The sequence below is a fragment of the Sitodiplosis mosellana genome, unplaced genomic scaffold (genome assembly GCF_009176505.1).
Source record: "Sitodiplosis mosellana isolate CC-2019 unplaced genomic scaffold, AAFC_SMos_1.0 Smas_scaffold_2, whole genome shotgun sequence".
Lineage (NCBI taxonomy): Eukaryota > Metazoa > Arthropoda > Insecta > Diptera > Cecidomyiidae > Sitodiplosis > Sitodiplosis mosellana.
In genome coordinates this window covers 1,248,346-1,265,687 of record NW_022595245.1, presented here as the reverse complement: position 1 = coordinate 1,265,687, position 17,342 = coordinate 1,248,346, and the positions used below count along the sequence as shown (strand labels likewise).

At 37.8% G+C, this 17,342-nt stretch overlaps 1 protein-coding gene across 1 annotated transcript in view; it reads right to left on the bottom strand.

Moving 5' to 3' along the window:
- LOC129565382 (uncharacterized) overlaps window positions 1-17,013 on the bottom strand; it is a 29,117-nt gene extending 12,104 nt beyond the window's left edge. Inside the window, exons 1-2 of the mRNA XM_055440210.1 lie at window positions 14,998-17,013; window positions 12,655-12,967 (exon numbers count right to left, since the gene is read on the bottom strand). Of these exons, the coding sequence (XP_055296185.1) occupies window positions 12,655-12,686 (32 nt within the window). The 5' untranslated portion in view covers window positions 12,687-12,967; window positions 14,998-17,013. The remainder of the gene's footprint in view (window positions 1-12,654; window positions 12,968-14,997) is intronic.
- Between the last annotated feature and the right edge of the window lie 329 nt (window positions 17,014-17,342).

The window sequence follows — 17,342 nt, the reverse complement described above, 5'->3', positions numbered from 1 at the left end:
TGCGCAAACAAGGCATGTGTGTGTGTATGTGTTGCTGCACACACAGAGGAAATTGTGTCGAAAAACCAACGAAAGAATGGCTCACATACACACACACAACCTGTTTTATTTGCCTTTCAATGACGTATGACGCGACAAAAACCCGGCTAAAATCGTTTTGGTGGTGGCAGTACCTAAAAAAATTGAACTGAATTTGTTAGGACGCTGTTTGTTTTTACAGTAATGATTGAAAAAAATACTGATTTATGGCATATGTATGCAATCGCCTCATATGACGGTGGACGATACATCGAAATAAAGCGAAACCAGTTGCGTTTTGTAGCCGCATTCGAATCCATTTGAAAATCGGGTGAATTAATCGTCTTTGGCTTCAGAAGAAGGTTTATGCGAGCAAACGAACGCACATGCCACTTACATTTCGAGCTGATTGGATGAGTTCCCACAGTGAAAGCATTAGCATAACAGTTCATTTCAAGCATTTTTTTGTTTGTTCGGATTTCTTGAATTAATTAGATTATTATAGATCGCATCTCGTGGCGATCTTTTCACACAGTGTCCAATTGTTTCATTTCGATTTTGAATGTTTCGAATTTTTATGAATTGCCGATAAAATGTTCGCTTCAATCAAACGAGATTTTCTCCAAGTCGTCGACATGCGATATTCTGATTTATTGTTAGTCGAAAGAAAACACATACATCCCAATGATAAATTCGCTGGCGGGAACAAAATGCTTTCATTCGATTGGAATGTTGTGATGAAATCGAAAGCGTTTGTTTTTTTGTCTTCCCCAAAACTCATTTGTCTAATTCTGAAAGTGATATCGTTTTCCGCTCATCGAGTGCTTTGCTATCGTTTTGCAAAGCGCCTACGGTTTCCGATTGTTGTTGGCGTTTGGACTCTCAATTTGAATCATTGCGGCAGACAATTGTTGCCGATTGAAATGCCCGAAACCACATCTCGATATCTGACACTATAATTTCAAAATTCATTTGATTTGAACGCCGCCACAAGCAATACAACAATGTTTCGTTTCACCGATTGATTCGTCACAACATGTGCTCGTTTTCAATAAACACATTTGACAGATTTGATTTTGTTGTTGCCATCTTTGTTGTTTGTGATGCTGTTGTTGTTGCTCAGCTCCTTGTGGTCTCGAACAACAATTTAATTTATTATGTCTCTCAAGACTTGAAATGAATTTTTGCTATTGTAGAAAGTTACATTAATTCGAATAAAATGGATTTTTCTTAAAACAATTCAACACGTTTTTTTTCGTTTTCCGTTTTCCGTTCCTTGCTTTGTTCGTGCACGTGTTTTTGTGTGCTCGCAACTGGACTTTTGTTTTTTCGCAACCGCAATGAATGCATGCGAACAACTTCTGAGTCTCATTTTTCTTTTCGTTTCGCATTACACGGTATTCGACCTTTCCAATGTTAAAAGCACCAAGACTACTTTGTGCATTCAGTCGATGAGTTTTAAATCCATCAAGAAGCCAATCGATTTTTTCTCTTGCCATTTAAAACCAAAAAAGAAGATGACTTGCTCAACATGAATAGAAACAATGAATAAGAAAAAACGCAAATCAATGAAGTGTTTTAATTGATTTTGAGTGTCTTTGAATTCTAATGAATTTTTGCTCAACATGTTTGGTATTTCTTTTGTTCAATAGCAAAGTTTTGTTGAAACATAATTCTTTTTTTATCGAAATATTAAACCAACGAACCATTCCATTTATAGCTTTTGTGTATTTAAAACCACAACTTGAAAAATTTGCAAAGAATTTGTTTGCTGCTAATTGAAATGGCAATTGCGCATTTGAATAAACGCTACAATTGAGACTGTGAATAACCGCTAAAATATGTTCGTTTAGAGGAAATTCATTCGAGATAAAAATATACGAACAGCAGCACCACCTTCTCCGTCATTAATAACAAACAACTGATAACATTCACATACGGCTCGCGTCAAATTGTACATGAAATGAGCACAACAAAAAACGATACGATCGAAATGGGTAGAGAAAAAAACCATATACTTAGAAATGGATAGAGGCGAAAAAAAGCCGGCAAATTCTCACCAAATTATGCATTTCACATCTAATCTCAATTACAGAAATGTCAACCTCAATCGTTTTTGCTTATTGCGCATTCATTGATAATGAGCAAGAATTCGTAGTGTAAACACAGACACGAAAAAAAAGCCCAACCGATCACATAAAAGAAATCACGTTCACATGCCATAGTGCCTCAAAAACGGTGGCGGTGTGCGCGTGCGTACAGTAAAATTTCACTTTTCATTTCTTTGGGCTCATTTTGATTTCGCACTCGTTCGATCTCTCGTATTTGTGTCACAGACGTACCACATACGCGCCGACCATATTTGTCGTCGCGCGCGCATGTCCATAATATTCGTTTGTTTGTTTGTTTGTTTTTTGCTCCTCTTTGCTCGTTTAACCGTTTTGTAGAGCGAATTCGAAACTGATCAAAGCGTTTAATATCAATTCACACCTCGTGCTTTTGTTTCATCGTCGCATCGCGGCAACGGCGAACATACATGAAATGGATTTTTGTGCATGCGCTCACGTCCATTCAATAAAGTGAAGCGAAGAAAAAATAACCAACACGAAATGAAAGGGAAAACGAAACACACACAGAGAGCAAGCGAATAAATGAAAAAAAAAACACGGCACGATGAAATAGTCGCATTGGATATTTCGTACATATAATAACAATTATGATCGTTAAAAATACTTCATTTGGCAATAGCAATTTTTTGCATTTTAATCGCTTACAATTAACAAACAGCAAATAGCTGAATGAGACGGTTGGCATGGGAAAAGATACATAGCGAATTTTATCACATACACACAACCGTTCTATTGATATTGGTATGCGACCAATCCAGGGCAATGTGAAAAGTGACACTTTATGCTTTTAGTCAAATTGGGGGTTTGGCAGACAATTTCGGCAGAAATAGGTCGGATAACCAGCACGGCGATGAAGCTACAACAACAATAACACGTATTTCCCATGTAAACATAAGATGAGTTTTACTGACACGACGCTTGTAGTGATAGTTAAAGATTACAATCAAATAAGCATATGCATTGCCAATAATCAAATAGCCATTCGCGCAAATCATTTAAATCCTATGCTAGCATGTCTGTATTGTGTATATATATATATTGACCGCTCAACGTGTGTTGTGTGTATGACCACTAGAGGTAGGTCGAATTTTGTCGTCAGTATGGATTTCATAGCCGTGATAACCAGTCTCTTCACGATACACATGTGTATTTTATCGCTCGTTTTTATGACTATCATTCGATTTGTATTTATGGAGAAATGCGCCCGAAGAGCGTTGGCATTTCACGTTTCATCGCTTTTATTTCGATCCTAATTTCCGCCATCGAAAAATGGATTTGATTTGAATGGTTAGTTTAATTTCCGTATTCAAACTCATTTCGTTTACCTGTCAGGTTGTGAGGTTCAGTTCAAAATAGGAATAAAATGCCATGCATCATTCATTTGAAATGCATAAATTGGTCTCTCTCTTCGCTTCGAATGCATTTCATTTTGAAAAAGTTTTCCATATTTCGAAATATGATTTTTCGTTTTAAAAACCGGTGCCAATGGAATTCATTCAAAAGTCTTCAAAGCCACAGATTTCAAACAATTTTATTTCTTCTTTTTTGCTTTCATGTAAAAACGTTTTTACGTATGCCATAAACTTGATTTGGTTTGCAGTTTAATTCTGAGCTCCGCACCCATTCGACCGGTTTTATGCCAGATTCATTATTAGACTTATGCTGGCTCTTTTCGAAACAAATCGGAATTTGACGATTTATTTTTAAAACCATTCGAAGGTTTTATGCAAATGATGAATTTGGCTTTGTTCCACAGATCTAAAAACTGAAATTCCAAAATGCTTCGAGAAAAGTGCTACCATGTGGAATACTAATTTTTGGATATGATTCTTTTTTAAAACATCGAATACATTCGACAAATACGAATCTTTTTCTGAAAAAAAAAATCGACTCAAACTTTTGATTTGGTAGGGAAGATGAGCAAAGCTTGAATTATGCGTGAATTGGGCAATAAAAACTGGACCAATTTGTTGGAGGAAATCGAATGCATTCACACAAATTACATCATTTTTTTTGTTTTTTGTTTCTTATAACAGCATATCAAATATGGGCGATAATGATGAAATTATGTAAATCAAAATCGTGCGTGTGATTGGATTTTATTTTTTTCTTCAAATTAGGCCTATACACCGTGTATCATAATATTTAATCACTGCATTTGATTTGGCTGATTTGCTCTAGGTTAAGCCTATTCGAAGATGACTTCGATGATTATCATTTTCGATCTGATAATTTAATCTATTCAAAACATTAGTGAAATCGGCCTTTGTATAAATTCCCTAGATGCTAGAAATGACTCGAACATTTTTTTTGTGGGTCAATCAATAACACATGCCACATGATCAATGGCATTGATTCAATGCTAAGTGATGCCATTTCATGAGTTATGAATTAAAAAGTAGAGTTTCTAGAAGAAAAAAATTAGTCGTTGATTGGTGGTTTTTCAAATATGTGCACATGTGGTCAAAGTTTCGCTTTCGATGGCCGAATTGATATTGTTACTCAACTATTTGTTTACGTCATTGTTTGATTTATGCGTGTAAAACTTTTCTTGCATGTCTATTGCCTTGAACTTGTGGCATGTAATTACTCTAGAAAAAAGCCTCATCCACAATGAACGTACGAAAAAAGCACCTGGACGGCAAACGATTTCAAAAAACCTAAATGTATCAATCACGTACTCAGTTTTTTTTTCTAACTCGTTGCGATTCTAAAGTATCTGCATGGAAACAGCAAAAACCATCTGATTAAAAACAAATGTTATGCTCTTCGTCCATTAGTTATTCAATCACCTTTCGACAAAATTTGACATTTGGCCACCCGATTAGGCAACGGCTATCGTTTTAGATAGAAAATCATTTAATTTTAATTGCAATATTATGTTGATTTTTGTATCAATAGAGACTGTGATATTGATCATCAGTTAAAGGTTGAGCGATGGAGAAATATGGTTTTTCTCTGCAAATTGTGCGTGATGTTCGATGATAGGGCCATATTTAGAAGGGAAACCATTTTTTTTCCTTTTCACTCAAGAAAACAACCAATCACTCACTCGATTTGAAAGTATTGAATCAATTGGTGTTAACAGCTCACATTAAAACCTCTAAGCATTTATCTGATTGACAACGTTCGTTGCAGATGAAAGCAAAACGTCGGTGATAATTACAATTCAGTTCAAAATGCCATTTTTCATCGTGCTTTCGATAATAATTTGGACAGTGTTTTTATTTGTTTCTCATCTCAACCGTGGTCCATTCAAAGCCGATCGACAGCGAAGCGAAAAAAAATGACAGAAAAGAAAAACAAATGTCAGAGACTGAGAGAAACAAAAACTGATTTGTTCGTTTCAAAAAAAAAGTGGCTTCGATCGTCTGAGCGAGTGAACAAAAACATGCTCATTATTATTATGTTGATGATACGAACAGACAACAATTCTCAAATTGACAAATGCAAATGAACAATTCAAGCAAACATCACACACAAAGAGAGACAGAGAGACAGAGAGACAGGGAGAGAGAGATATTGGGCATCGCAACTTTCTTTTAAAATAAATATGCAAACAGAGTGAGTGATTAATATGGCGTTCTGTTTTGATTTTTTTTTTTCAATGAAGCTTTGTTTTCATGTGTAAATTGTTTACAAACGTTTTTTTTTCGTTAGGCCTTCAATGTGGCCGCGCACATGATTCTCGCTGTCTCGCTTCATCGCTCAAGCTTCTTCTATTTCTCGCATCTTCGTTCGTTCGCACCGTCTGCTCGCATATCCGATCGTGTCTAAATCATCATCATTTGACTGTCAGTTTTTTCCCTCTCAAATAATAAGTTCATTTGAAAATTGAATGCGATTAAATAAGATTTTTTTTATAATAATCCATGTTTCCTAGTGTGACTGCACCCTAAGGGCGAAAATGTTGCGTATTGCGTCTCATTTACGTGATTCGAAAGCATCAGCACGCAAAAAAAAAATTTGTTCTTGATTTTCGATCCGTTGAGCATAATTTGTTCTAATGACATTCAACGCACAATTTCGTAATTCTCAGTTGAAATCGTTTCGTTGTATACGGGCTGGGCGAGTGAATCTCAGGCAAACGCCCGACTATATAAAACTATAGCCACGGGAAAGATTTATGCAGATTCGTGTCATTGGGCCTAATGCCATCGGGCGCGGCAATTAATGGATCAGGAAACAAGCAAACAATTGGCTCAGTGTTGTTGTGCAATCGGCAACATTAACTAGTTCCTCGGTTCAAAATGTCAAGTGCAGTTAATTGATGACAATGGGACGAAAACAAAGCAACAAACCGTGTATTTGCCACGAATGATGAAACAATTCGAAATAATGAACACATTTTCAATGAAATTAAAAGCAATTCCAAATAAAGGCGCATCAAAAATTCCAATGAAATAAAAGCACTCGAAATGGTCCATAATTGAAGTTGAGAAGAAATCGCATTTTTCGTTATTTATATTGCATCATTCGTCATCATTTCCTCGGCCGAGTGAAATTGGCAGCCGCAAATGAGTTAATCGCCGGGCTCACAATCCACAAGATCATCCGCTAATGGGAAATTGAGCAACTTACCGCGAAAAGCAGAATAACTTCACCGATTTTCACACGGAAACCCATTATTCCGTCTCGTTTGCTGGAATTGAAGTACTTTTTCTACTCACTTTGCTTTTTTCATTTCGAATCATGTGATGCGATTTTCACGCGCTAGAGCACTTTTTTCTTCACTGCTTGCATTCATCCTGCATTGCGAAACAAATGGCACGATCTGTATTTCACAAGCATTTGCACTATTCGAAACCATTCAATTACACAGCCAACCAGTTTGGCAGCAGATTAAGAACATTTACAGCACACAACACACCCGACAACAACAACAACAAAATGCACGCGCACTCGTGCAATTTCATAACTTTTATCAATGAACGCGAATCTATTGTAAGGGAGCCAGCAGTTTCTTTTTTCGTGCTACTACCGTACTATTTACAGCAAAAAAAAAATGCCGCAAGCAAATGGAATTTATATCAAGTTAATGGTTTCGGTTTTTCACCTTTTTTTCTGCTGTTGGTGTTGCTGCTGCCGCTTTTTGTTGTTATCTCGTGTGCTGGTGTTTATTGGGTGTTTTTCGTGTATGTAAGCAGACACCGAATGTGTTTGATTGATGACATAGAGTGTTTGTTACAGGCGGCAAAGTTCTATTCGTGTCGTTATATATTACTCATTGTATGCATATTTTTTCTTTTTATGGGCACGATCGTAACTTTTTCTTCTTCTTTTTGACTTTTTTTTTCTTTTTCTTGAATTGGTTTTAACTTTTTTTCCTCCATAAACATGTTCCTCTTCAGAAATCTGTTTGAAATTTCATTGAAGCCACCTGCAAAATGCATCTCATCGCAACGACAACAGCTAAGAAGTCTATAATTTTCCCGTTGCGATTTTTGTTTACGGAATAATTTTCATGTTTGCAATGGAAACAGTTGCTGATAAAGCCCACAGTGATGAGCGATTGCTCCGTATTTAGCAAGATATGAATGGTGTATGTGTGTGTGTGTGATGCTGACTGCATTGAAAAGTAAAAGTTTTTCTTTTTCGTGTGTGTTGTAGACGCATGTGAGTGCACGCATGCATGCATGACAAACGGAAAACCGATCGACTTGAAGTAGGAACAAAACACAGTAACAACAACGAGACGGATGAGAGTTAGCAAGAAAAATCCGACACATGATTGAATAACATACACAGAGTGCATTGCATATATATGTAAGAAAATCGGATTGCATTAATTGTGCAAGTGGCACGCGCGGGGCCATTGCAAGTGCCATGGCAAAAGTGGAATTCTTCCTAGTGTGCCGAAAACAAAGACACTTGGAATGGAAATAAAGAAAAAAAACGTAACTAGAAACTGAATGTGTGTCGTGCTGCAGTGGGTTTTTTTCTTCGAAAACCAAAACTAGGCGCAACGATTCGCTCCATAGATTTCCAAATACATGCCGAATACCATTCGCAGACATAAAATTCAAGTAGCAAAAAAAACCTTTTATGCACTTGCACTGAAAGCGACAGATGTGCTCGCTCAGCTGTTTGATGAGAAAGAAAGGGAGAGAGAGAAGGGAACGACAGAGAGAGAGAGAGAGAGTTCGCGATTGACGCGCGATTGCACGACGAATGACATGAAAACACTCGTGAAGTGAATCGAAGACAGAAACGTAATCGGGCTGCAGCTATTTAATTAAACGGTAAACAAAATACTTCCATTATTATTATATAGTTTATGGTGTTATCTAAATCTTAAGTGATGTGCATCGAAAATGAGCTAAAGTAATTGTATATTGGCAGTCAGTAACCGAAAGAGAGTCTCTCAGCGATAAAAAGAATTTCCATTGTGTGGGTTATTTCAGTGTGTATGTGTGCGCGCTTGCGAATCAACTGATGGTTACTGTTGTTACAATGCTCGTGAGCGCAGGCGCACGCACGCGAGATGCAACAACAAGACGAACTGAACTTAAATAATAATATTTGCGGCAAAAGCATTCATAATAATAGTAATAATGATCCAAGACGAGTTATTATTGTCTCGAAAAATATGATTACCGGGTGGATCGGCGCGCACAACAAAATCTATGTAAGACACAAACACAGTCGCATCGAACGGTTTCTCACATCGAACACAATTGGATCTAATGAAAAACCGATTTACATGCTATTTAGTATACTACTCGATGCGTGATGACAACATCTTATGCAATCACCGACAGAAGGAGAAGCAGAAGACACGGCGAACAGAGCAAGGCGAAGAAAAATCGCACAGCAAAACACAAATGACGACAACAATATAAAAATGTCGTATTTGAGCATTTTTATTGAAGCCGTTTTCAGTGGTTTTTACTCTTTCTCTTCTTCGTTGCTCATTTTCATTTCAATCAAAGCATCGTAAACATCTCACACATTTGAATTGGCGAATAAATGGATTCATGTTCCAAATAATAGCAATAACGAAGTGATTTGTATGTTGTGTGTCTCCAATGCGCACTGCGCTAGCCAACACCGACTTTTCATGTCAACACCACAGAGCATATAAAGGCGAAACGACCTTGTGGAACGTTAACATTACGATACAAAAATATGCGATGAATTTACAGATACATTTTGCACAGCAATTTTTCTGTTCGATTGGTTTCTTTTTTTTTCATTTCATTTTGGCGGGGTTTTTCTTCCGTCAATAAGCTCGATCGTTGTATGCGCACCGATGAATCGGTCAACGGAACCTGACTCTTTCTCTCTTCCCTCTCAGCGCAAACACACACACACACTCTGTTTGACTCATGCGCTTTATTGATAAATTGACTAAATAAAACGAGTTGAATCAACAACGGGACTAAATAAGGAAATAGTAAACAAATTGCATTAATTTGACGAAAACCATGATAATTATTATTTGTATGCAATCAAAATACCTTGTGCCTACGACATCAAAATTTACGACTTTCTTTTTGCTAAATGCAATTCTCTTAGTGCGCGCCGCACACACACAAAATGCACATATTTTGCATTCCTTTAAACGAAAAACCGTTTTTATCAATTCAATAAAAATGATGAGCGTTTTTTGGTGGAAGCAACAATCAACGAGAAAAAAAGAAGATTCCGTTGCAAAATAAATGAGCAGTCGGAAGAAGATGCAACAACGAGATTTCTTCAGAGTGGGGCATAGCAAATCAAATCGCACTCACGATTCCAGTGAAATCATGCAAACTCACGAACTTCAAATCTTGTTCGTTTTGTTTTTTCATCACACAAACAAACGCGGAGAAATACAATGATACAAACAGCAATTCACTGGGTGACTACAAGAGAGAACGATCGAGTGAGCGCAAGCGCATAGTGACGATTAGATACTTGACTTGATGAAAAGGAACGAAGCAACAGCATCCAATTCCAAGCACACAAGTGTCGTCTTCTTCGCTTTTTGAATCAAAAACTATTTGCAACGGAACCGATGAAGAAGAGGCGACCAGCGATAAAAAAAACAACATATTTGTGACTTATGTGATGATGATGATGGCGACGATGAGCACACTCACCATTATAATCAGCGTGTATACGGTAAAACGTGAATCAACAACGAAAAATATCACTACATATCAATGAATTTGTGCCACTTTCTCAAAACCATGCGCCTTGTTGTTGTTGTTGTGTTTTTTCGGCATGCGACGGAGTATTTGTACGAGAAACGGTGATAAGATGGGCGTCCATGGCGTCATCACTGTGGAACGAAGACGATGCAATGTGCTTGTTCGCCGAAAACCCGATATCAATTATATGGAGCTCAAGTGATACTTTTTTTGCCACGCCACCGCCGCCGTCGCGCATCTCCGTCTCGTTTTCGAGCAAAAAAAAAAAACAAAATTTCTCTGCTTTTACTTATCCGCTCGTTTAGCAAAAATCCCAAATATTGCACAAGAAAACACAACAAAAATTACATGTTCTCCGAAGAGACGGAGTATGTGTAGTGTACTCTTGATCGTTTTGAAGAAGAAGCAAAAATCCGTCAATAACCGACTCATTGATGCCACAAGCGCTTAAAAAATTTACGTTCTACATTCGCATTACAAATCAACTCTCGCTTTTTTTTCCATCTTCTTCTCCATTTGAAATGATAATTTTTCGTTGATGAGAGCGTTCGCTCGTGAACACAATCGAGTGAGCAAACAAATGAACGAAGATGAAACAACAACTACGAACGAATGAACAGAAACAAAAACAAAAATGCTCGCTCTTGCGCGCCTGAACTGCTTCGCCTCGTTATTTTAATGAATGCGAATAAATAAATAAATCTTTATCCAATCACGAGCACATTTCGATTGCACAAATCATTTGAATGGCATTTTGTGCAAAGTGCAAAAGTTCGACGAGTTCATCATACGTATAGATTGATTTCGGCATTGCTTCGCTTTGCCGATCGATAGGCATTTCAATCCATTTTGATGGAGAAACAACGACAACGACGAAAGAGAGAAAAAAATCTCGCGATTTACTACACAACTTTAGTTTGCAACTCGACGCCTAATATTATTAGCTAATGGTGCCACCAATTTATTTATTTATTCATCGAGTGTTTTTTTTCCTTCAGTTCGCAAATTTAACAAAAAAAACTTCATTTTACTATTAATGGCATCGTGTCCGTTCGTGCATGTGCGATTTTTGTTGGCTTCGAAGGGAAAAAATCAGTTGATTTGGTTGAAAAATCGGTCGGTTGCCAGGAAAGAAGAATGAGGGCTCGCTTGTTTCATTTAAATAAAAACAAAAACCACACAATGATTTGAAAAATTGACCATTCGATCATTTTTTCTTATTGAGCTGCTTGACCACTTGCCAAATATCAAAAGAAATGTTGTTATTATGCAGATGAAGAACCAACAAAAGAAGGAATGAATTCAGCATTTGTCTTAAATACAAATGTAGTATTTGACGACTTTTTTTTACTCTGTTTCTGGTCGTAAATTTTGCTATCAAGATGCTATTTATGACACGAGCATGAAAGCGAAACCAATATACCAATGTGGGCGTGAGAAGAGCATGTCCGGAAGAGATAAGCAGTCGAACAAGGTCTGAGAATGAAGATTTATTTGCTAATTAGACCGAAACTGAAATTCTGAAACTCTACATAAGGCAATGTGCGAAGAAACAGTGTTCCATGGGAAAAAAGAGACTGAATTTTAAACACTCGAGAGAGAGAGAGACACATTTGAGCGCATGGTGACCTGAACAATGTGCGTTATTTATGAATTTGGAATTTCAATCTAATCCCAAACAAAAATTAAACATAATTACGCCCAGTTCGCGATCGAATTTCAATAGAAAGATTATATCGATTTGCTTCAAATAAGGTCAATAGTGTGTCGAAAAATTTAACGACTTTTGATGTTATATCGAAATTATGCGGAAAACTTGATCTGTGAAATGTGTTGCGGCTGCTGATGTTGTTGTGTGTGCTTCGATGTGTTTATGTGCACTTTGGTGTATTTATGTGTCACACACTCACACACGCCCCGATCACACACGAGCCAACATAGAGTCGCTCTCTATCCGATTGGTAAAGGCAACCGACGTAACATTTCAACAAATTATGATGTCGGTTACAACAATCGATAAAATAAACTGAAAAATCCTTTTACTTTTCTGATTCTCGACGGTGTGCACTTTTTGTTTATGGTTTCGGTTTTGGTTGTTTTTCTTCGAGCGGCGGTTTCGTTGATTTTGCGATTAAATGTGGAAAATGTGCGTCATGCACATATACGCTGCACGCTTACGCGCTTTAATTAAAAAACAATCCATTCACATTTCGATCTCTCGATGATTCCTTTCCAGTGCGCAATTTTTAACATAGTAAATTACATAAATGCAAGTGATTGAGCACATACATTGAGAGCAATATGACTATCTCTCTATCCGAAGAGCGGCAGAAAAATGGAATAAATCTCTTGGAAAACAAAATTCAACTCACCAAATTGCAAATGATATCAGCTTGAGTTCCATTTTTGTCGGTGTGATTGTTTATCTTGTAAATTGTTTATAGGAAGAGAAGCACACGCAATCAATTTTTTTTGTTTAACACTTAATAACACTCATCGAGTTAGTCTAAACTTGATTTTTTTTCTCGTTCTTTTAAGGAAATTCTTCCGATTTCACTTAGCATCCGCGCGCAAAATTTACACTCTCACTTTTGTTATTTTAAGAATATCCATATAAAGTGTGTTCAACATAAAATCCATTTAGAAATGCGGTCTGAGTCCAATGCGCTTCCACATGGAAAAATCCTAAATGAGGAGAAAAAGAAAACAAATCACTTGCAATTCATAACCAAAATTAGCCATGAATAAATAATGGGTTATTTTTCTAAGACTAAACGACACATTTGTCAAAATATGGTGGATTATCATTGATCAAACGGGAATATTTATTAATAATCGAACGATTAAGTTTTTTTGGATTAAGCTATTTTCATTGTATTTAGAAATTTCGTATGCCATTTCACTTTTTTCTTTCCGTCGAATCGTCAAAACGGTCGTTTTCATTCCCCAAAATCATCGGACGTTGTTAATATTGTACGGTGTGCTACCTGGTTCCGTATACGGAATTTTGCTTGAACGAACGAAAATAAAAACTCAAGCCTAAGTGTAATTAAGCGAATGCCTTTTGGAAGAAGTGAATAAGAAAAAGTAACAGCAACACAGCACCCATTACACATAAACACAATGAACTACTAGCAAACGCCTTCACATTTTGTTTTTATTTCTGTGTGTTTATTCATTTCTCTCTGTTTGGCTTACGTTTTTTTTTCGCAGTTTTCTTTCTAAATTTATTGTTTGTCTTTATCTTACGCCCGTTTTCTTTGCGTCCGCATGCAATTTTGGAGTGTGTGTGCGTTACTTTGCCTGATTGTTCCATTTCATTTTGCAAAAAATCGCATTTTTTCCCTACTGCCGCTATAAAACCATATTTTGCAAGTATTTTTTCGACTGCAAACCGACGAGCTGTGCCCGATGAGCGTGCACACAGTTGGTTTGCAGGCGCACGCGCGCGGGGGAATTGCAAAAGCACGCGGCAACAAAACATAGAATCAACAGCTACCTTGCATCTTAACCTTTGTTGCAATTCCAATTGCTGTGCGCTTTACGCGCCTAATATTTGGATTATAATTAATTGCAATTGGAAGCGTTTTGTTTGTATAGTTTTTTTTTTTCAAACGGCGCGCACGCATCGGAAATACTCTCGGTTGGGAATATACACGTTGGAGCAGTGCTGGACGATTGAATCAGCGATTCTGAATCACTTCGTACTTTTGACGAGTCAATTAAATGCGATATAGCATTCACAATTCCAGTGAATTAATTCTGTTCTCTCGAGTTATGGCTTTTTCTGAAATTCGTTGATATTTTTATGCTTTGAAACGTCTTTTTAACTTGAACAGGTGACGAAAGTCGATTTCAAGTATGCATGAGTAAGAGCAAGTCGACCAAATTTTAAAATAAATGTCACTGAATATACGACAGCAGATTTAAGTTGAAGAACGACCATAAAAACCACAAAAATGGGGAAAAAATGAAGAAGAAACGAGTCATAACGGAAAGTGCGGTCACAAGAGAGCACTCACGGCAGAAGAAAAAGGGAAAAAAACTGAACAATCATCAAAGAAGAGACACGACACACAATGTGAATAAAAACATAATGAGCCGTGTTGAGAGTTCACATATGCGAGTGTTTGTAATTATATTACTGAACGGTATTACCGTTTCTCCATTTATACGGCGCATTAGTTTCACTTTTACTAAATTCACTTTTTGCAATGAGATAATCTTTGGTTATATTGTTGCGATCCGATTAATGAAATAATCATAATCGGCTGTGTCTCTTCACTCATTAGATCCTATAAACAGCTGAACAGAAACGGCTTCGGCTAATTTAATAATCAATTCAATTGATGATGCCAACGACGAGCAATGACATTTAAGGGAAACTAAATTGACGACCCGTGGAAATTATGCTTTTTTCCATATATTCAAATCCAATTCAATCCAATCAATAAAATAAAACGTTTAAATCACAACACCCGATAATTTCCGAGTTAAATTTTAATAATTTTGCATTTGATAAAAGAAACTGGACAAACACATTGGCGCTGAACCAGACAGAGAGAGGAAGGAAAGGAGTTAAAATGAAATCTATTCAAAATCGAATCGATTGAGAGTTATATCAAAATCCACTGTATATATTAAAAAAAAACTACACACAGAGGCACACACACAAATGGAGTAACTCACAATTTGAAAAAAAAAATGCAACTAACCGAATTCCACTTGTGATCGTCGCACTCGGACACGTCTAAAATCAGCTCTCTCGAAAATCGACTTTTTTTTCTCTTCAGACTCGTTTTGGTCGTTTGCAAGAAACGAGCCACAATTTGCTGTTTGTTCGAGAGATCACAAAATTGTTGGCACTAAAACCAAAACCACTTCGCTGAAAGTGTTTCAATGGACTGATGTGCTGTTCAGCTAACACATCGAATCTATACTGAGGGGGCTCTATTGGAGCCGTCATAACGATCGCTTACGCGTGCTAGCGCGTACACACACTCGCCACCATCACCGCCGCTGCTGCTGCTGTTGCCGCCACCGTAATCGTCGCTCTTCATTGCGACGTTATGCTTTTTCTTTCTTTCAGCGCGGAAAGAAGAGAGAAAGTTTTTTTTCCAGTCCAACAGAGTAGTGCGGTTTGCATAAGACGAGTTGCAAGTATTGGCTTTGCTTTGCCAACATTCGCATGACCATGTGTTGTGAAAGGAGTAGTCATACATACACGGTCGCGCGCATACACGCCAGCACGGTATCCCCCATCAACGATGATGTCAACGGCTCTCACAGTTCGTAGTGGCCAGCATAAAGAGCATCACACAACGGCTAACCGATATCAGCATTATGCCGCATCACTGACACACAACCATCGCTACAGCGCATCGAATAAACTAAATCGGCTCAAAACAAATAAACAACACACTAAACCACATATACGGAACCAAACACGGTTCGCCGCTTCGCAACTCTTTTTTCAACGACACACTCACCAAACAGCCTACATATGTTTACTGCTGATGCTTTCGGTGACTGTGTGGACTACGTGCATATCATTTCGGACCACACGACAGTTACTTGGCGCGAGCGCGTTGTCTACATGCGGATCTTGTTATTTATAGAAAATGCAAATGTAGATGAGAAAAAAAAACAACGTACACTTGGCTTGTTTATTGAAAACGAAAACGAAACAAAGCGATCTCTCGTGCGACGCTCGTATGTGCTGTTGGCACATACACACTCCAACTATGCGACGATGACGACGACGACGACGAATGTCGACGATGAAAAATGTGCGCACGATGCCATGAATATTGCAAACTCGTTTCCAACCAAACTGCATATTTCATTTCGGTTTGGCTGCGTTTTTTTCTGCTCGATCGTCAATTTGGTTGTTATTTTTGGACAGCATAAAAAATCGGCCCTACACATCGATTATTGTACCGAAGCGACCCATTGAACTTCATAACACCATAACCTTTTTCATCACATCACATCACTTGGTGCATTTTATTTATCAAATTACTTTATGAACAAATATTGCATTAAACTGTGAAGAAGTCACATCGAATTTTATGGTCGATTTTTACGACTGCTCCCCTTTCTTTTAAAAGATCACCATTTAATCGCTTTTACCGGTGATAAAATGATGTTTCTCTTCTTTTCGTTTGCCAACAATCGCTTGGATACAGAAATAAGAACGAAAGCCAGAAAAATCATGATTTACTACTGTGTCCAAAAAGTAAGGTGACATTGCATTTATTTTGAAAATTCTTTATTTATTCTTCCAAATCAATTTCATCGCCTTCAAAGTAATCCCCTCCCGATACAATGCACTTATGCCAACGGATTTTCCAATCTTCGAAACAGTTGAAAAAGTCGACTTCAGGGATGGCCCTCAGCTCCGTCTTCGCTGCGGCTTCAATCTGCTCTATCGTCTCAAAACGGTGTCCCCGGAGCGGTCTTTTGAGCTTGTTGAACAGCCAGAAGTCGCACGGTGCCAAATCAGGTGAATACGGTGGTTGTGGAACGATATGAGTCGAGTTTTTGGCGAAATGTTCACGAAGAATGATCGCATTGTGAGACGATGCATAATCATGGTGCAAAAACCAAGAGTTGTCTTTCCACAATTCCGGCCTCTTTTGGCGGATAGCGTTACGCAAACGACGCATCACACTCAAATAATATTCCTTGTTGACTGTTTGACCCGGGGGAAGGAACTCATAATGCACAACACCCCGATAATCGAAGAAAACAGTCAACATGACCTTGATTTTTGAGCGACTTTGGCGCGGTTTTTTTGGTCTCGGCTCACCTTTGGCACGATATTCGCTCGATTGGTCGGTTGTTTCCGGGTCGTAAGCATAGATCCAAGTCTCGTCTCCAGTGATCATGCATTTCGTCTTGTCAATGTAGTCAGAAAGCATTGTTTCACACACGTCAACTCGACACCTTTTTTCCAAAAAATTCAATGATTTCGGTACCAGTCGAGATTTGACGCGTTTGAGGCCCAAAACATCCTTCAAAATGGTATTGACTGAGCCTTTCGATATGCCAATATCAT